We start from the raw sequence: 17,522 nt of genomic DNA, 5'->3' as shown, positions 1-17,522 counted from the left end.
ATGGGTAGGATTTTGCGAGGGGGTCGGATCGGGCCTTGGGGTGGGGGGGGGTGCGATATTGTGTCTGGTCAGGCCTCGGGGGACGGGCGTGTTGGGCTGGGTCAGGCCTTGGGAGAGGGGAGGGGGGCGTGAGAGTTGGGCCTGGTGTGGGTGGGGAGGAGAGGGGGTGAGAGTCTGGCCTGGCCAGTGGCTGGGTTAAGAGTCCCCGTGTAGGTCGGTGGAATTTCGCGGGTTAGGGATTTCCTGTCAGGGTTGTTGTCCCTTAGGGGTAGCGGGAGTCCCATGGCGGGGAGTGGTTGTTGGTGGGGGGTGGGTTGTGGGAGACCCCTGGGGTCTCGGGGGGTTGGGGAGTACCCATGGGGGGATTAGTCGAGGGGTGGGGGAGTCCCCTGGGGGTTCGGGGGTATGGGGAGAGTCCCCTGAGGGGTCAGTGTGGGTCTGTGCAATAGGTGCCCAGAAGTTGGAAGGGGTTTTAATTCTTCTAACGTTTTCTGTGTAAATATTGATGTGACCCAGTCGGAACCATCCGATGTTTGTAATTCAAATCGTATTTTTGGATGGTTCCCAGCGTAGGGCAGTTACCCTGGGGAAGCTTGCACTTCCGAGCAATTGCCGTGCAAGCCTAGCTTACCCCAGTGCATCTTTGGGGTACTCCACCCTCCCTAATACGGTGGCTTGGAGCTCAGAAGTTATGGCTCAATATTTTACCAAATACATGAACTTTGATGTTTGAGACCTTGGGTTGTTCTCTTTTTATAAATGGAAAAAAAGTCACTATTTACATACAGAGGGGCTGCATGCACCTTCGAACTTGCACAATACTAAGCTACCTAACAACAATAACTTGCATTTACATAGCACCATTAACATAGTGAAGTGTCCCAAAGCACTTCACTGAAGTGGTATCAAACTGCATTTGGCACCGAGCCAGATAAGGAGATATTATGCTTGGTCAAAGATGTAGGTTTTAAGGACTGTCATAAAAGAAGAGAAAGGTAGAGAAATAGAGAGGTTCAGGGTGGGAAATTCAGAGTTTAGGATCTAGAGTCAAGAGTTAAGGCATAGGGCGGGTGAAGGAAATTGAGAATGCGCCAGGGGCCAGAATTGAAGGAGTGCAGAGTTCTTGAGGGCTTGTGAGGCTAGAGGAAGTTACAGAGATAGGGAGGGGTGAGGCTTTGGAGAAATTGAACACAAGGATGAGAATTTGAAATTGGAGGTGTTGTTGGACCCGAAGCCAATGTAATGTTAATCCATTACAACTTTCCTTTTCACTCTGAGGGAATATCTCCTGCTGTCTGGCTGGAGGCACAATGACAAAGCTTACCTGTTTTTCAATCAAAACATGTTTAACTATCAGTCCAAGGTCCAGGTCATTCAGAGGTCCTGGTGGAGTGTGTATCTTCAATAAATTTCGTAAATAAAAGTTACTGCATGCAATTTGGTGAGAAACAACATACACCTCTCCAGGAAGTATACATCCATTCAATCTATGTAAATCTGCCAAATTAGAAAATTGTGGATTCAAGGTCCATTTCAGGAATTTACCATATAATCTTGCCTGGTACAGCACTGAGGGAGGTCTGCAACCTTGGGGGACAACTGTTCCCTTGTGCATTCTCTGTGGCAACGCCTCCATCAATCAGAGTCCAATTGCAAACCAATCAGCGCTCTTTTCCCGTGCAGTATAAATTGTTGTTCTCTTTGAGACTTGATATTATTGGGATTCTCTCCTAATGAGTGCAAGATGAAATGCTTCAACAGCATGTCTCTTTTTTCAGCAATGCCAATTAATTCTTCATGGGACGCTATTTGCACACAAATTGGCTGCTACATTTGTCTACAAAATAATAGTGACTACAAATCAAAAGTAAATAATTGGCTATGATGTGCTTTGAGACTTCCAGAGGACATGGAAGGCAGTCTCTGACTGCAAGTTTTTCCTTTAATTTGAAGGCTTGGTTGGTTGATTAAAACCCATTCTATACATAGTATAGTTCATAAAGTAGACACGACACTTAAAGCTGAACTTACATTACAGATCTGTAGCCTGTTATCCGCAGTGAAGGAAAGTGGAATTTTAAAGCATAATTTGTTTAGGCTGCTAGAGTGGAGCTTTGTCCATATTTTTTTTTATTAGTCATTCATGGGATGTGGGCTTCACTGGCTGGGCCAGCAGTTATTGCCCATCCCTAGTTGCCCTTGAGAAGGTGGTGGTGTGTTGCCTTCTTGAACCGCTGCAGTCCACGTGGTGTAGGTACTCTGATTGATGGAGGCGTTGCCACAGAAAATGCATTAGGGAACAGTTATCTGTTCTACCTATACCACATGTTCTGTTAGGAAGGGAGTTCCAGGATTTTGAACCAGCGACAGTGAAGGAACTGCGATATATATATCCAAGTCAGGATGGTGAGTGACTTGGAGGGGAATTCCAGGTGGTGGTGTTCCCATCTATCTGCTACCCTTGTCCTCCTAGATGGTAGTGGTCATGGGTTTGGAAGGTGCTGTCTAAGGAGCCTTGGTGAATTCCTGCAGTGCATCTTGTAGATGGTACACACTGCTGCCACTGTCCGTCGGTGGTAGAGGGAGTGAATGTTTGTGGATTTGGTGCCAATCAAGCGGGCTGCTTTGTCCTGGATGGTGTCAAGCTTCTTGAGTGTTATGGAAACTGCACTCATCCAGGCAAGTGGAGAGTATTCCATTACACTCCTAACTTGTGCCTTGTAGATGGTGGACAGCCTTTGGGGAGTCAGGAGGTGAGTTACTCGTCACAGGATTCCTAGCCTCTGATCTGCTCTTGTAGCCACAGTATTTATATGGCTAGTCTATTTCAATTTCTGGTCAATGGTAACCTGCAGGATATTGATAGTAGGGGATTCAGTGGTGGTAATGTCATTGAACGTCAAGAGGCTATGGTTGGATTCGCTCTTGTTGGAGATGGTCATTGCCTGGCACTTGTGTGGTGCGAATAATACTTGCCACTTGTCAGCCCAAGCCTGAATATTGTCCAAGTCTTACTGCATTTGGACATGGACTGCTTCAGTATCTGAGGAGTCGCCAGTGGTGCTGAACATTGTGCATTCATCAACGAATATCCCACTTCTGACCTTATGTTGGAAGGAAGGTCATTGATGAAGCAGGTGAAGATGGTTGGCTGAAGACACACTACCCTGAGGAACTCCTGCAGTGATGTCCTGGAGCTGAGATGACTGACCTCCAACAACCACAACCATCTTCCTTATTGTGCTAGGTATGACTCCGACCGATGGAGAATTTTCCCCCTGATTCCCATTGACTCCAGTTTTGCTAGGGCTCCTCGATGCCACACTTGGTCAAATGCAGCCTTGGTGTCAAGGGCAGTCACTCTCACCTCGGGAGTTCAGCTCTTTTGTCCGTGTTTGAACCAAGGCTGCAATGAGGTCAGGAGCTGAGTGGCCCTGGCGGAACCCAAGCTGGGCGTCAGTGAACAGGTTATTGCTAAGCAAGTGCCACATGATAGCACTGTGGATGACCCCTTCCATTACTTTACTGATGATCGAGAGTAGACTGATGGGGTGGCAATTGGCTGGGTTGGATTTATCTTGTTTTTTGTGGACAGGACATCCCTGGGCAATTTTCCACATACCTGGGTAGATGTTAATGCTGTAGCTGTACTGGAACAGTTTGGCTCGGAGCACAGCAAGTTCTGGAGCACAAGTCTTCAGTACTATTGCCGGAATATTGTCAGGTCCCAAAGCCTTTGCAGTATCCAGTGCCTTCAGCTGTTTCTTGATATCATGTGGAGTGAATCGAATTGGCTGAAGGCTGGCATCTGTGATGCTGGGGACCTCCAGAGGAGGTACATACAGTGATTTTCTGTCCATTTGATCACTTGAGGTAATCACAGGAACTTTCAAATTTGACGGAGGCACTAAGAAGTGAGCAATATTGGATTGGCTGCCAAGCATGGAAAGGGAAATAAGGTGGGGTGTATATTGGAGGGTCAATTGAATACCACTCGCTTAGGTTGTCCTTGCCTGTTTTTTGAAAGTGAGCCATGCATTCTCAATAACCCCTAATGAGCTGACATTGAATTGCCCATTTCCTAATCGTGTGTCCTTTTGTAATCGTTTTTTAAGTATCATGTAGAATTTTATTGAAGCAGATGACTAGTTGTTCAATATCATGTTTTTGCTTCTGATAAAACTCCAGGGCCGTATTCGGATGTGGGTGGACATGTTTCCAATGGATATGCCTCCTCCTGGACCTTCTGTTGATATATCACCTCGCAAGCCTAAAAGGTACGAGGGAGAAGGAGGGGAAATGGAAATGGCTCAATCGGAGAACTGGTGCAGACATGATGGGCCCAATGGCCTCCTTCTGCACTGTAACAATTCTGTGATTCTGTGAGTCCTAATTAAAAGGGAAGTAGAATACTAGGGCTTTGCAAGAGCAGTTCCCTGTTGAACAGCCATAATTTATTCTTTAAAAGGATATTAAACTTTATCTTGCAGCAATTCCTTTTATAAAATCATGCATCACTGCCGTGAAACCTTCTTTACTGTTTTTATTCCTCTCTCCAGAACACTCTGTGCTCATTTATTTCAATGATCTAAACTGATAGAGTAGTTCAGATTACCAAATTGATATCGAATTAAATTTTTTGCAATTTAAAAAAAGTCCAATTTAAAACTAAATGTTCCAAAGTCTACTTCTGAAATCATCCGTGCCTGACCTTAGCTCTTCAGGTGAGACCTGGATCAGTTTTAGAATTGAAGATGTTGAATTTCTTTTTTTACTTTTAAGTCTTTTTACTCTCATTTTCTTTTGATGGCCCCTATTTAATGGTAAGTGCTGGGAAAACCGATTCTTTCAGCATGATAACACTCACTCACTTTGATGAGTACAAATATACCTCCAAAATATTTAGGCCCAAATTTCAGGATCAGCGGTGGAGTGACAGTGCTCACTGTTGATGCCAAGATCTAGCAATATCTGTGCTGCGTATTTCCCCTTTCTGGGCATCAGTTTGAATCTGACGCTAAGTCAAGGGAATCTCCAGGTGTCCAGCAACAGTGATGTCATCAAGCAGGGCAAGCAACCAATCAGATTCACATAATCGGAGAGCCCGGAGATAAGGAACACAGAGTTGGAAGCAGTCAGGGCTTAGCAACAGAGTGACCAGAGCCCAGATAGAGCATAAGCGTCAGGGAGTGAGGTTAAAAAAAACCTAAGTGACATCAGCAGATGTGAAGGTGCTGATTTGTGAGCCATTGGTGAGTTGTTTATATGTTCTTAATAAGTCTTTGGCTTAAATCTGAGATATTTAGTTTGGCTAATAAATAGAGGCATAGCAGAGTACCTCAGTCCCATGGAATGCACATCCTGTTCCATGTGGAAACTCTAAGACACTTTACATGTCCAGGGCAACCACATGTGCAGGAAGTGTCATCAGCTGTAGGAACTTGAGCTCTGGGTTTTGGAGCTTAAACAGCACCTGGAATCACTGCATGAAGCTGAGAGCTACATGGATAGCACATTTCGAGAGGTGGTCACCCTGCAGCTTATGAGAGTGCAGGCAGGGAGGGAATGGTTGACTGCTAGACAGTCAAGCAGGACCAGGTAGATAATGCAGGAGTCCCCTGGATGCATTTCACTCTCAAACCATTATTCAGTGCTGAAGACTGGTGAGGGCAATGGTTCCTTTGGGGAATACAGCCAGATCCAAGGCCACAACACGAGGGTGGGGCTCAGCTGTACAAGGGAAGAGGAGGTGAAATATTGGATGGAGAAAATAAAGCAAGGGAGGAAATTTAAGGTGGTTAGTATAATTGAAAGTGGATAAATTGCCCAGCCTGGATGTAATGTATCCCAGGCTGCTAAGGGAAGCAAAGGAAGAAATATCAGAAACTGTGACCACTATTTTCTAATCTTCTCTAGTTACAGGCCTGGTGCTGGGGGATTGCAAGACTGCTAATGTTTACAATTGTTTAAAAGGAGAAAAAGTAATAGCCTGAGTAATTACTGGGGAATACAGCCTAACCTTGCTGGTGGGATAGTTATTGGATAAAATTCTGAAAGACAGTATAAATCGTCACTTAGAAAGGCATGGAGTCCTCACGGAGAATCAGTATGGATTTACTAAGGTCAGGTCATGTCTGACTAATTTGATTGAACGTTTTGAAAAGGTAACAAGGAGGATTGATGAAGGTAACCCATTTGATGTAGTCTGCATGGATTTTAGCAAGGCTTTTGACAAGGTTCCATATGGCAGACTAGTCCAAAAATTAAAAGCTCATGGGGTTCAAGGGAAAGTGGCAAATTGGAACCAAAATTGGCTCAGTGGCAGGAAGCCAAGGATTATGGTGGGCAAATACTTTTGTAACTGGAGGAAGGCTGTTGCCAGTGGGGTTCCGCAGGGATCAGTATTGGGTCCCTTGTTGTTCCAGATGTACACTAATGATTTAGGCTTGAATGTAGGGCGTATGATTAAGAGGTTTGTAGCTGTTCCTTCAGTCACCGGGTTCCCACCCTTGGAACTTTTTCCCTTAGCACCTTCACCTTGTCAACTTTCTCCACTTTCAAAAACCTCGTAAACTCTCTTGCCTTTGCTCATTCTCAGTCCACTCCTTCCTTTATACCCTCCTAGTTGGTGTCTACTAGTTTTCCACCACTCTGTAAAGCTGTGAGGCAGATCTCTGTATGAGGAGTCCTCTAGAAATGTAAGTTGTACATTTTAATTTGATTAAGCTGTGGGGCTGAAATCTACGGTGGGCTTCAGGACCCCATTTATCGTTTGAACTGAAAAGCAGTTCCCCAGCCCCCACTTGCCAGCAGCAAGACCTGCTCGGACATTTTCCAGCAGGTGACCTCTTACTTGGCCACCTCCAGGCCTGCTGCCCGATTAAGGATGGTGGGAGGGGTCTTGATGCTGTCAGCCCAATCAGAGGGCTGGTAGCTCTGAAGACTCAACAGTGCCATTGAGCGAGGTGGGCACTGCTGAGGCAGGCAGGATGCCTCAGGCCTGCTTCGAATTAAAGGCACCCTCAGATAGGCATGTGAAAAATCAAAATTTAGCAGGTCGAGGCCCCCAAAGTATGATAGAAAAACCTCTCCAGGTGGTCCACGGGGGCTATAGGGGTGGCCTCCCTGGTACTCTCTTTTGGCTATGGAGCCTTTGGTTCTTATTTCCCCAGGCTGCCTCAGGGTGCCAACCGCCATGAAGCTAGCAGCCTCCCCATGTGGCAGGATCCACCCCGCTATTGGCAAAAGGCAGGTGGCCCCTGTAAAATGGCCCCTAATTGGGTCCTTAATTATGCAAATAAGCTGCCCGCTCCCATTGTGTCGGAGGAAATTTAGTGTATACATGAAATGTTTTGTCTTAAATGTCTGTGAGATAGCCTTTAATAGACTGATGTATTTGATTGCAGTTATGAACTAAGAATAATTATCTGGAATACCGAAGATGTCATATTAGAAGATGAGAATTTTATTACAGGTCAAAAATCAAGTGACATCTATATCAAGGGGTAAGAGCATCTGGGTATTAATGTTTACTTTTGAGATGAGGGAAGTGTCTTATCGGAAGCTGGGATTAAAACGTGTTCACAATCTTACCAAAACCTTTACAAAATTGGCAGCAGCGGGGTGAGTCATGGGCTTGATATGTGCACCAGCATTTCTGGTAAATTATTTTAATGATGCATCAATGTAGAAATTTAAATTCATTTTGATTCACGCAGCCAAATAGTGCTGAGCTCGTGATACTTTCTGCAGTAAGTAGCTGTTGTGCTGTGATTGGCCATGGAAAGACTTTACATCTAACACATGTTCTACTTGCCCTGGGAGTGTTTAATGGGACAGTGTAGAAGGAGCTTTGCTTTATCTTACCTGTACTGTTGGAGAACATCAGTACCAACGCTTTTGTTAATTTTAACTTGGCTTGCAGACAGTTTTTACTTCAGTTGTGAACTCCTTTGAAAATGTGCATTGTGAGGGCTCTGCTTTCATGAGATCTCTTTTTCAGCTCTCCCTGTTTTGTTAAGGTCTTGTAAATGCTTCAATTAAGCTTCATATTCCTGTGAAACAGGAGACAATAAACATTTGCCTATTTTACTTTCTACCTAAAGCATGATCCACTAGCAAAAAATATCTCCAGGAGCAGTCCAGAAAAAGATACCTCATAAAAAAGTTCCCTAATAATAATATAGAAGTTAGTACTTGTAGACATCATCATAAAACTGGAAATAACTGTTGGCGATAAAGCTTCTGCCCCATTAAGGCCTGTGTTGCCAATGCTGGTGCTGTCAAAGTGTCCCAGATGTTGTGGGTCATAAAATTGAGTAGAAATCCATTTTTTCTGGATCTCTGCCTATCCCATGCGCTGTTTGAACTTCCAGCAAGGCCTTAGGCCAGGCCACAGGAGTGCAAGGCAAACAAAAACGAGTGCTTTAACTTTAATATAATATGTCGACCTGCAAATGGCTATAACCTCAATATCCAGTGATTCTTGATGAGAATAAGCTTTGGCTTATGTTTGTCCATATAAGATCAATAGGCACTTGAAGGGCTGACGGGATCTCAGTTTTTGAAGACTATAAAATCTAAAAGCATCATTTTTCTTTAGATTTGTGCTAGCTGTTATTTTCAATTCGGTTTTATCTCTGAAGGTTTTTGCCCTAATGTTTTGGCAACCACATTTTTAACTGCTGCAGTTAGAATTATGAAAATAGACATTCCAATGATGATTCATCTTTCTCTGTGTTATTTGAGAAATAGGGAGAAGGACAAAGGGAATTGGATAATACTCGAAAGGAAATAATTTGGAGGGCTATGGGTAAAGAGCAGGGACCAATTGGATAGCTCCACCAAAGAGCTGGCATAGGTACAATGGGCAGAAGGGTCTTTTTCAGTGTTGTATGGTTCTGTGATGGCATGATTCTAGGATGAAAGGCAGAATGTTGGGCAAGTCTTGTTGCATCAGGGACAGACTTCCTCTTGTTTGCATACCCTTACCCACAAATTTGCCAATACAGATTGAGGCCACACTTATTTTGGAATGTCAGGGGTATACTGCCATTTGTATGTGAGGAATTGTGCACCTCCTGGATTCTGGCTTCGAGACAATTTCCATCACCTGGAAGGCAGTGACGTTGGCTGGCAAGGTCGACACATGCCTAAACCTTTAGGGGTCTGGCTCATTCCAAGATGTCACAGGGAACATCATTAACAGAAAATCAGCAATTCGCCGATGTGACAAGCAGGTGACTCGTGCTGTTTGATAGAACAAGCAATTTCCTTCCTTTCCCCACGGGCACCCAGCAGCAGAACGAAAGAACTGTGCAAGCTGGTTGAGACTTCAGAGGCCAGATTTTGACTATTAGGTGGTCTAATGGCACTGACAGGAGACGTGGTGCCTTTTTAGAGCCGGGCCTCATTACGCACATTCGGCGGCTGGAGAACAGGCCAGGTCCAATTCAGCAATGGACCAGCATAACCGGGAACAAGGGGTAGTTCAGGATGTCCACACTGTGCGGGGGGAATGGGTATGGCAGTGGCCCAGCTTAATTTTACACAGCCCAGAGAAGCAGTTCTGCTGGTCCTGGCCCCAAAACTATAAACCTATATGTATTATAAAATAATAAATAAATCATGAATACATTTAAATGATAAAGAAAACTCTTTTTGGGTTCCTCTTTGGCTGGACAGCTGCTGATCTCCGCAGCACGTGTTCTGCTCAGTTTTGTTTAAAATGGAAATCAGGGTCCCATTTATGTCATAGGCCATTGGCAGCCTGCCAGAGGATCCCTTGGTCTGCTTGCATCTTTTCAGGGACTACTGCCTGAATCAGACAGATGCTTTGGCCGGAGGACACGATCCCCTGCGAAGGGGGCAGCTGCCAGAGTGTTGGCTTAAGCAGGGCATTGGGCCACTTTTGGGTCATTGAGACATCCCGTGTAAGCCAGTCGGTCCAAGTTAAAGTCTAACCCCGTGATTTTCCAAACTCCAGGGCATTACTATTTCAGCCCTTTGGTGGATCCAGCACACAATCCAGCGTTCCAGATTAACCACTTTTATGCCCTTTACAAGTTATCAGATACTTTAAAATGCTTCAAATTTGTTCATAAAAATGTCGGACATGAAGAATGCCACTGGATTCTTGTCAAGATGTCGGAGCCTTTACTCTCTCCAGCAATGTGAACTTGTCTCGGGTGCAAAATATTTTTAACATTTCAAACACTCTTTTTTCCTAGCTGGCTAAAGGGAAAAGAAGATGATAAGAGAGAAACGGATGTACATTACAACTCTTTGACTGGGGAGGGAAACTTCAATTGGCGTTTCATTTTTCCTTTCAACTACATCCCTGCAGAGAAACAGATGGTTATAAGCAAGAGGGAGTCCATTTTCTCTCTTGACAAGACGGAACATAAAGTTCCTGCGGTCCTTGTACTTCAAGTGTGGGATTTTGAGAGGCTTTCCTCCGATGACTTCCTAGGTAAGCCAGAAACTGTCTCTCTTGCAAAAGGTGGAAGAAAGAATTCAGTGTATTGAAGTATTATCCTTTCAAGTTAGAAATCTGGCGTTCAAATCTAACCCAGGGGCAGTCAACAGGCATAAAAGGAAAAGGGGTTTAGATCTTCCACATTTGAAGAATTGGGAGCGACCTCAGCATAGTGAGACTTCCGACAGCCAAGAAGATTTATTATCAACAGCCGGTGCTTTTGTAAGCCTCACAGTCATTTTTAAAACTGCCTGGATCGGGAGCTGAGATTTGTCACAGCGCAACCCGATCACCTGAGCAGCGTAATTCTGCCGGGGTAAATACTGTAAAAAGCTTAAATTCTTTTTAAAAATTAGTACCTAAACACGTGCGAGGGTATGTTACGCTAGCAGTTAGCGACCACTAGCAATCTAGAGCAATTGGTGAGCTGAAAAAAACATCATGATAAACATCGTGAAATTAAGTTTGTGGGTTGGCAACTGAAAAAAATGGAAGCTGCCGTTTTGTTGTCAAAATCCAACTAGTCCCCTAATGTCCTTTAGTGGGGAGCTTGTCGAACTTTAGCCAGTCTGGCCTACACAAGACACCAGTCCAACAGAATGTGGTTGTTTCTTAATGCCTCCAGGGCAACTAGGGATGGGCAGTGAAAACTGCTTTGCTAGTATTGACCCCATTCCAAAAGCAAGTATATTTAAACATTTATTGCATAGGTTTTTGGGGGGAAATTACATTTTAAATGACCCTTGCAACAGATGCCAGTGAGGAAGAGATCGCTAGGGCTAGAATTGCAATGGCATAAATGGCAAATTATATGTTAGATGACGTATTTTGTAATTTGCTTATCATTTCAATACATGCATCAGATTTTGTGTGGATATATTGTAGCAGCCTCATTGTCGTGGGACAAATGCCACTCGGAGCCTGGAGATGGTTAAAGTCAGAAGTTTTATTACAAGCATCCAGGGGAGAGGTTCAAGTGGCAGAATCTCTCTCCTCAGAACAAAAATGCTTTAGTAACTCAAATATCCATTCTCTTTCACTTATGCCAATTTAAAATACAGCCACTTAAACTACACGCAGGGCCAGAACATAAACATTGACTTGCAGACACACAAAAAAAATCACAGAACACTAATACAATACAAAAACAGCAGCTTACACGTAAGTTTTTCCTTTTGTTGGCCTGGGGTCCACTTAGGGTCCCAACCATCCTTTTTCATCTTATTCTTTATCTTTGCATATTCGCCTAGCAGGTATTCCGTGACTTGCCCCTGAGTGCCCACCTCCTTCCCTGCCATTCTTTTAGGTTACGTTGAATAGCACGGCCGGCTCTCGCCTATCTAGCGCTTGCCATCTGTCTCTTCTCCTGGGTCCCTGACCCTATGCACGAGGCTCTTCCCTTTTGGGAACACCCAGTAAGTATTCCCACCAGGACCCTGTGGAGGTGACTATCAGTCTCAAGGCTCTTCAGCGCAGAGGAGTACCTGTTAAGCCCCTCCCCCAGTCTATATGTCGGCTGTCGGTGATGCTAATGCACAAGGCTCTTCACCCTTGGGAACACCCGCTAAGTATTCACACCTGCCCATCCCTGGGTCAGGGTGTCTAATACATTCCTGAGGTTCTTCACCTCAAAGGAACACCTGCTAAGCCTCCACCCCCAACTGTTTGCCAGCTGTCGGCGATACCCTCCGTGTCTGCGCATGGTATTCATGTGTCCCTGGTAAACAGTCCTATCATATTCTCACAGGCAAGCAAGCTAGTGGGACAGTACAAAATGTGAAAACAGAAAACGGCGCAGGCTTTTCTGTTACAGTGATTTCATCTCTAGCAAAACACACATAGAAAAACAGTATGCAGATGTGTAGGCCAAAGGTTGTGGTAGAAAAATACAGCGAGAGAGACAGCTTTCATAAGTATAATTCACTTCATAAGTCAGTAATCATATTAATCCTTTATTTCCCACATCAACCCCTCCTGCTGGCCCCTGGACAGATTCCATCTGACCCAGGTGGACACAACTCAACCAACTGGACCATCAGCCAACAGGGTCGTCCGGGGATCCTACTGGGCTCCTGTGGGCATCAAGCCCTTGGTTCTATTTACATCCGCCCAATGTGTTAGTGGATAAGAGTTCCAAATTTCAACTATTCAAATCTGTGCACTGATCAACTCAAGTTGGTGCTGGTGACATCACCTGGGAAACCTACTAACCTGTGACTTTCAACCTGCACTAGCTTCTCTTATAAGAATGACACAAAGCTATGAAGAAAGATGTATCACTTCACGTTTGTTGAGCTCAGAAAAAAATCCTAGAATGATACAGTGCAAAAGGAGGTCATTCAGCCCACTGTGCCTGGAGACCTTTCCAATTAGTCGCACACTTTCCAGTTCTTTCCCCATAGCCTTGAAAGGTTTTCTTCTTCAAGGATTTATCCAATTCCCACTTGAAAGTTATCTAATCTGCTTCCACAGTCCTTTCAGACAGTGCATTCCAGGTCATAACAACTTGCGGCATATTTTCTTCCCGTGTTGCCTGTTGTTGCATAGAATTACTGGGCGAATTTAATGTAAGTGATGGGGGTCTCGCCCGCTGGCTGGAGGGCCAGTGAGAGCCCCTCGTCACCTCATATGGGGAAGGCCAGCCATATTAAGTGCCAATCAGGGACTTAACTAGGCAGCGTGGGCCTTCACCAGCATCAAGGACCCTGGGGGCAGTAGTCCCGCCTGCCGAAGATTGGCAGCTCTTCATTGCTTGGCAGCGCCACCAGGCAAGCAGTGGCTGCTGCTGGTAGTAATTCCACCCAGGATCGCTGAGGGACCCAGGCACAGGTGAGTGATGGTGGGAGGGGGGATCGCAGGGTGAAGGAGGTGAGTTGGCTCTCAGTGGACTTCCTCCCCACTTCCCAATGCCGGGTCTCTCGATCAGGAGCTCATTGAGCGCGCAGGTTCTCAACTGCAGCATGCACTGGAGGTCCTGGTTAAGACAGGATGTCCTCTGCCATCAGGGGTGAAAGAGTTCCTCTCGCCCTCTTGTCCCTCTTTCCTATAGTAGCTGGTGCCGCTCTGTCTGTCCTCATCATCAAATTGTCCCCCATTGAATTTACAGAACAGAAACTGGTCATTCAACCCAACTGGTATATATTTGTGTTTATTCTCCACATTGGCCTCCTGCCACACCACCTCAACTAACCTTGTAAGCCTTCTATTCTTTTCTCCCTCATGTTCTATCTGACTTCTACCTTGTACTCTGCTGGACAGCTGAGCGCACACCTCTCGTTTACAGATCCATTTTACTCTTGTCATTAATGTGAATGAATAAAGTTAATGCAGTATCAGTGATTTATTTTTCTGCCCTTTGTCTCAGGTTCTGAGACAAAGGCATTTTTTACAATTTAAGGGAAATAAATGCCTGCCTTTTTTTAATGGTTGGTAGACATTTTCGCCCAGGTAAAGAATTCCCTTCCAAGCATTCTGAATATAAACCTTGCCCCAAGCTCATTGGCAATTTTCCCAACTTTTTCCCTTGACTGTTGACATGGCTTTCCTACTGGTGGAGAATATAGTGAAACTTGGTAACCAATGGGGAAAAAAATAGGACCCAACATGCAGAAGCGATTAAAAAGAAGGAATGGATAAAATATTGACTTGACAACATTGTCCATAACACGAGTGGACCTATCCAATGTAAACAGTATTTCATGTGCATTTATTTTTCTGGCACCTTTTTGTAGGATCTGTGGAACTTGATCTGAATGGATTTCCATGTGGCGCCAAGTCAGCGAAGAAATGTGACTTGGACATGATCGAAGAGAATTCAAAGACTAAACTTATTTCAATATTTCAGCAAAAACGGCTGCGGGGTTGGTGGCCTTTAGAAAAGTCAGGTGAACTCACTGTAAGTACAGTACTTTCCATCTGCCATAAATAATATTAAAACTAAACTTCTACCATAAAGAAAAAGATAGAGTGGGCAACGTTCCTTTTCTCACTTGAGTTTGATTTACACAGTGAAAATCTCCTCTCTTATCAGTTGTAAGTGAAGCGTGTTGGGCAGTCTCTGCCTATTTCTTGTTGTGTCATCCACAAGATGAAATTGTCATTAAACTGGACAAATGGCCCGTGCCAGTCAAAGAGGCTGCTGGATTTGGTGGCGTGGGTAGGGTTGCCAACCCTCCAGGATTGACCTGGAGTCTCCAGGAATTGAAGATGTGTGCAATCCTGGAGAAAAATCATCGGGGCGTTAAAAAATATTCGGGTTTTTTTGTTATTTTCATTGAGATTTTCTTTTTCTCAGATATAAAAATCTTGGAAATGGGGAAAAAAAATGCTGTTTGGCTGACAGTCAAGCATCATCCAGTTGGGTGGGGAGTCTTTTGGCTTTCCAATTGACGTAGGAAGCCAGTGAGTCACAAGGATGGATGTGTTGGCCGACTAATGGCTGGCGCCTGGGGCAAACCATGTGCTGAAACCTCCAGGAATACATTTAATCACAATTGGCAACCCGAGGTGTGGGTAATATGGAGGCAAAACAGGCACAATAAGACCCAGCTTCACAGACCAATATCCTGCATCCCAAGGACACCTGCAAAACATCCAACATGAAATGTCAATCATTTAAAACAAATGATAGGTCCCTTGCATGTGATAAAAGGGGTCTAATGCCTGTTTTAAGAATCCTCTGTAGAATATCCTGCCCTTATAATCAATAGGCTTTGGGCCTCCTCTACTCAAGTTAAATAGGCGTTGATGCTACCTTGCCAGTGTCCACTACTGTAAAGGTGAGTTTAATTATTAGTTTAAATTGATTTGCTCTTTCTGACTCCACAACACTTCTGCTGGCTGCGATAAGACCCCCACCCTTTATTCACAGACAGTCTGAAATTAGATTGTTCACCTGGGTGAGCTAACCATGGGGGTGACAAGTGGTAGCAGTTCACCATGATTCTTTAGATCAGGCCTGAGGACAAGTTGCCCACGATCCTCGGGCTTCCATCTTCAGGCAGAAGGGATCGTTCCCCGTGTCCATTTGACATTTGAAAACTGGCCTAACTAAATGTCTAGACCTGCATTCTTTTTTAGTTCAATTCTAACACCTTCTGCTAGATACAATTAATCAACAGTGCTGACTAATATATTTACATTCCACTCAATTCCCTTTCTTCCCCTCCCACTTGAGGCAGTGGCTTATACAGGAGTGGTGTTCCGGAGGTGCTAATAGCTTCCTGCAACAAGACACCATTCTGTTTCAGCCAAGATGGTGACCTAGAGAGCAGGCCAGTCATTCATGGGGTTTAGGTGAGCAGGCACCTAGTTGTCCCAACATGGATCACTGGAGCAAGGAGAAGTAAGAGGTCTAACTGATTTTTATTTCCTCTCTTAGTTCAGTGACACTGAGGTCCATTGTTTCGCACTAAGGCACTGGCGCAGATCAGTTAACTCACACAGACCAGTGATTGAATCTGGGGTATTCTTGGTCTGTGTGGCCCAACTTATGATCCTTCATACACCAAGCGCCAGACTTTCATGGAATTGGAGACCTTTAAAAATGGCAGGCGGGACCTGGATGAGAAAATCCTGTTCCCATTTCTGATAGATCCAATTTTTACCGGCAGGGAAAAAGGGGTGGTGTGTGAATCACACAGACGGGAAATCCAAACTCAGCAGTGCCATTTGAAATTAGTTCAAATAGACCCCACTTTCACTGTTCCAAGAGCCTTAACTCGAGGTGTGGGAAACATGAATTTATGGAGTAGACGTAAACGCTCTTAAAGGGTGGATAAGGTCTGTTTAAGTGTTATAATCTGAAGTTAATAAAATCCCTGGCCCTTTAAACATGAAAAAGCAGTTGTTAGTTAGAATGTTTTTAAAAGCATTGGCTGCTTGACTGCTTTGATTGACGGGCCATCTGGTGTAGCTTAGAAAAACTGATAACCATTATGAATGCTTGGCTTTGAATGCTTCAAATGCTCCAAAAGCACTTATCTCAGCAGGGGGAACTGAGTTCACATTTTGATTGACAGTTTAAAGAGGCTATTAAAGGATTAGCCTTTGATGTGGTTACTGAATAGAAATTGTTGTGTTTTTCTAATAGATTTACCACTTGAGGTGATTTAAAATCTTTGAATGAGTTTCATGAATGAGAGTTTATTTTCTGTATCAAATGTCTATGCGGTCTATTAGATTGTTAGAAGTTCATTTTTTAATCATCTCCACATGGCACCTGATGTTGCCCAAGTGGATACTGGGTGAGTGGCTATGGGGTGGCATTTAGGTATGAGGGGACATGTGGGTGTGCGGAGGCATTAATTGGCATGGATGGGGCTTGGGGAGTGGGTGGTGTTGTGAGGTGTGAGGGCTAGAGGACCTCACAGCTTTTAAAACAACTGGGACGGAGTCCCAGAGAATCGAGGCGGGCCTTCTAACCAGCCCACCTTGGCACTCATCCACTGCCATGACTATCTCTTATCTGCTTCTGTGGTCGGCAGGGTACATACTCAGTATTAAGGTGAAACAATATCTGCTGAAAATAACATAGCATAATATTGCTTCAGTAAAAAATATACTATTTTTTTTTAAAATTGCTGTTTGTGCATATTTTGACAGTTAACATCAGATGCTAAATGTTGCTAATGACTACTGCCCACACATACAATTGCATCATGACTGTCTGCTATTTTTATTTCTATTGAAAACCACTTGTTCTGACATTTAGCTGAGTCTCTTAAAACAGTACCATAACCCTGCTTGACATCATAACATATGATGCTGTTTTCAGCTCAAGATATCGCTCTTAATAAGTTTTGCTGAATTTATGGCCTATATAGAAAACATCTTGAAAACAATTTGCAAAACGCCTTTTGCATTTTTTATTTCCAATATTGGTCACTGATTTCTTTACTTAAAGAAAAGTCTGTAGCAACCAGGAATAATATGATATCAAAACCCACAATTCCAAAAACAGTTGTGCCATCAGAAATGCATTGTGTTCAGTTGATTTACTGAAGTAATACTACAGCTATTACATGATGAACAAGACAGGAGCATT

At 44.2% G+C, this 17,522-nt stretch overlaps 1 protein-coding gene across 1 annotated transcript in view; it reads left to right on the top strand.

Moving 5' to 3' along the window:
- fer1l6 (fer-1 like family member 6) overlaps nt 1–17,522 on the top strand; it is a gene marked incomplete at its 5' end in the record, with an annotated part of 165,568 nt that overhangs the window by 136,456 nt on the left and 11,590 nt on the right. Inside the window, 4 exons of the mRNA XM_078539765.1 lie at nt 4,189–4,277; nt 7,407–7,505; nt 10,230–10,471; nt 14,209–14,372. Of these exons, the coding sequence (XP_078395891.1) occupies nt 4,189–4,277; nt 7,407–7,505; nt 10,230–10,471; nt 14,209–14,372 (594 nt within the window). The remainder of the gene's footprint in view (nt 1–4,188; nt 4,278–7,406; nt 7,506–10,229; nt 10,472–14,208; nt 14,373–17,522) is intronic.

This window comes from Cetorhinus maximus, chromosome 4 (genome assembly GCF_964194155.1).
Source record: "Cetorhinus maximus chromosome 4, sCetMax3.hap1.1, whole genome shotgun sequence".
NCBI lineage: Eukaryota > Metazoa > Chordata > Chondrichthyes > Lamniformes > Cetorhinidae > Cetorhinus > Cetorhinus maximus.
This window is presented reverse-complemented; position numbering and strand designations above follow the sequence as displayed.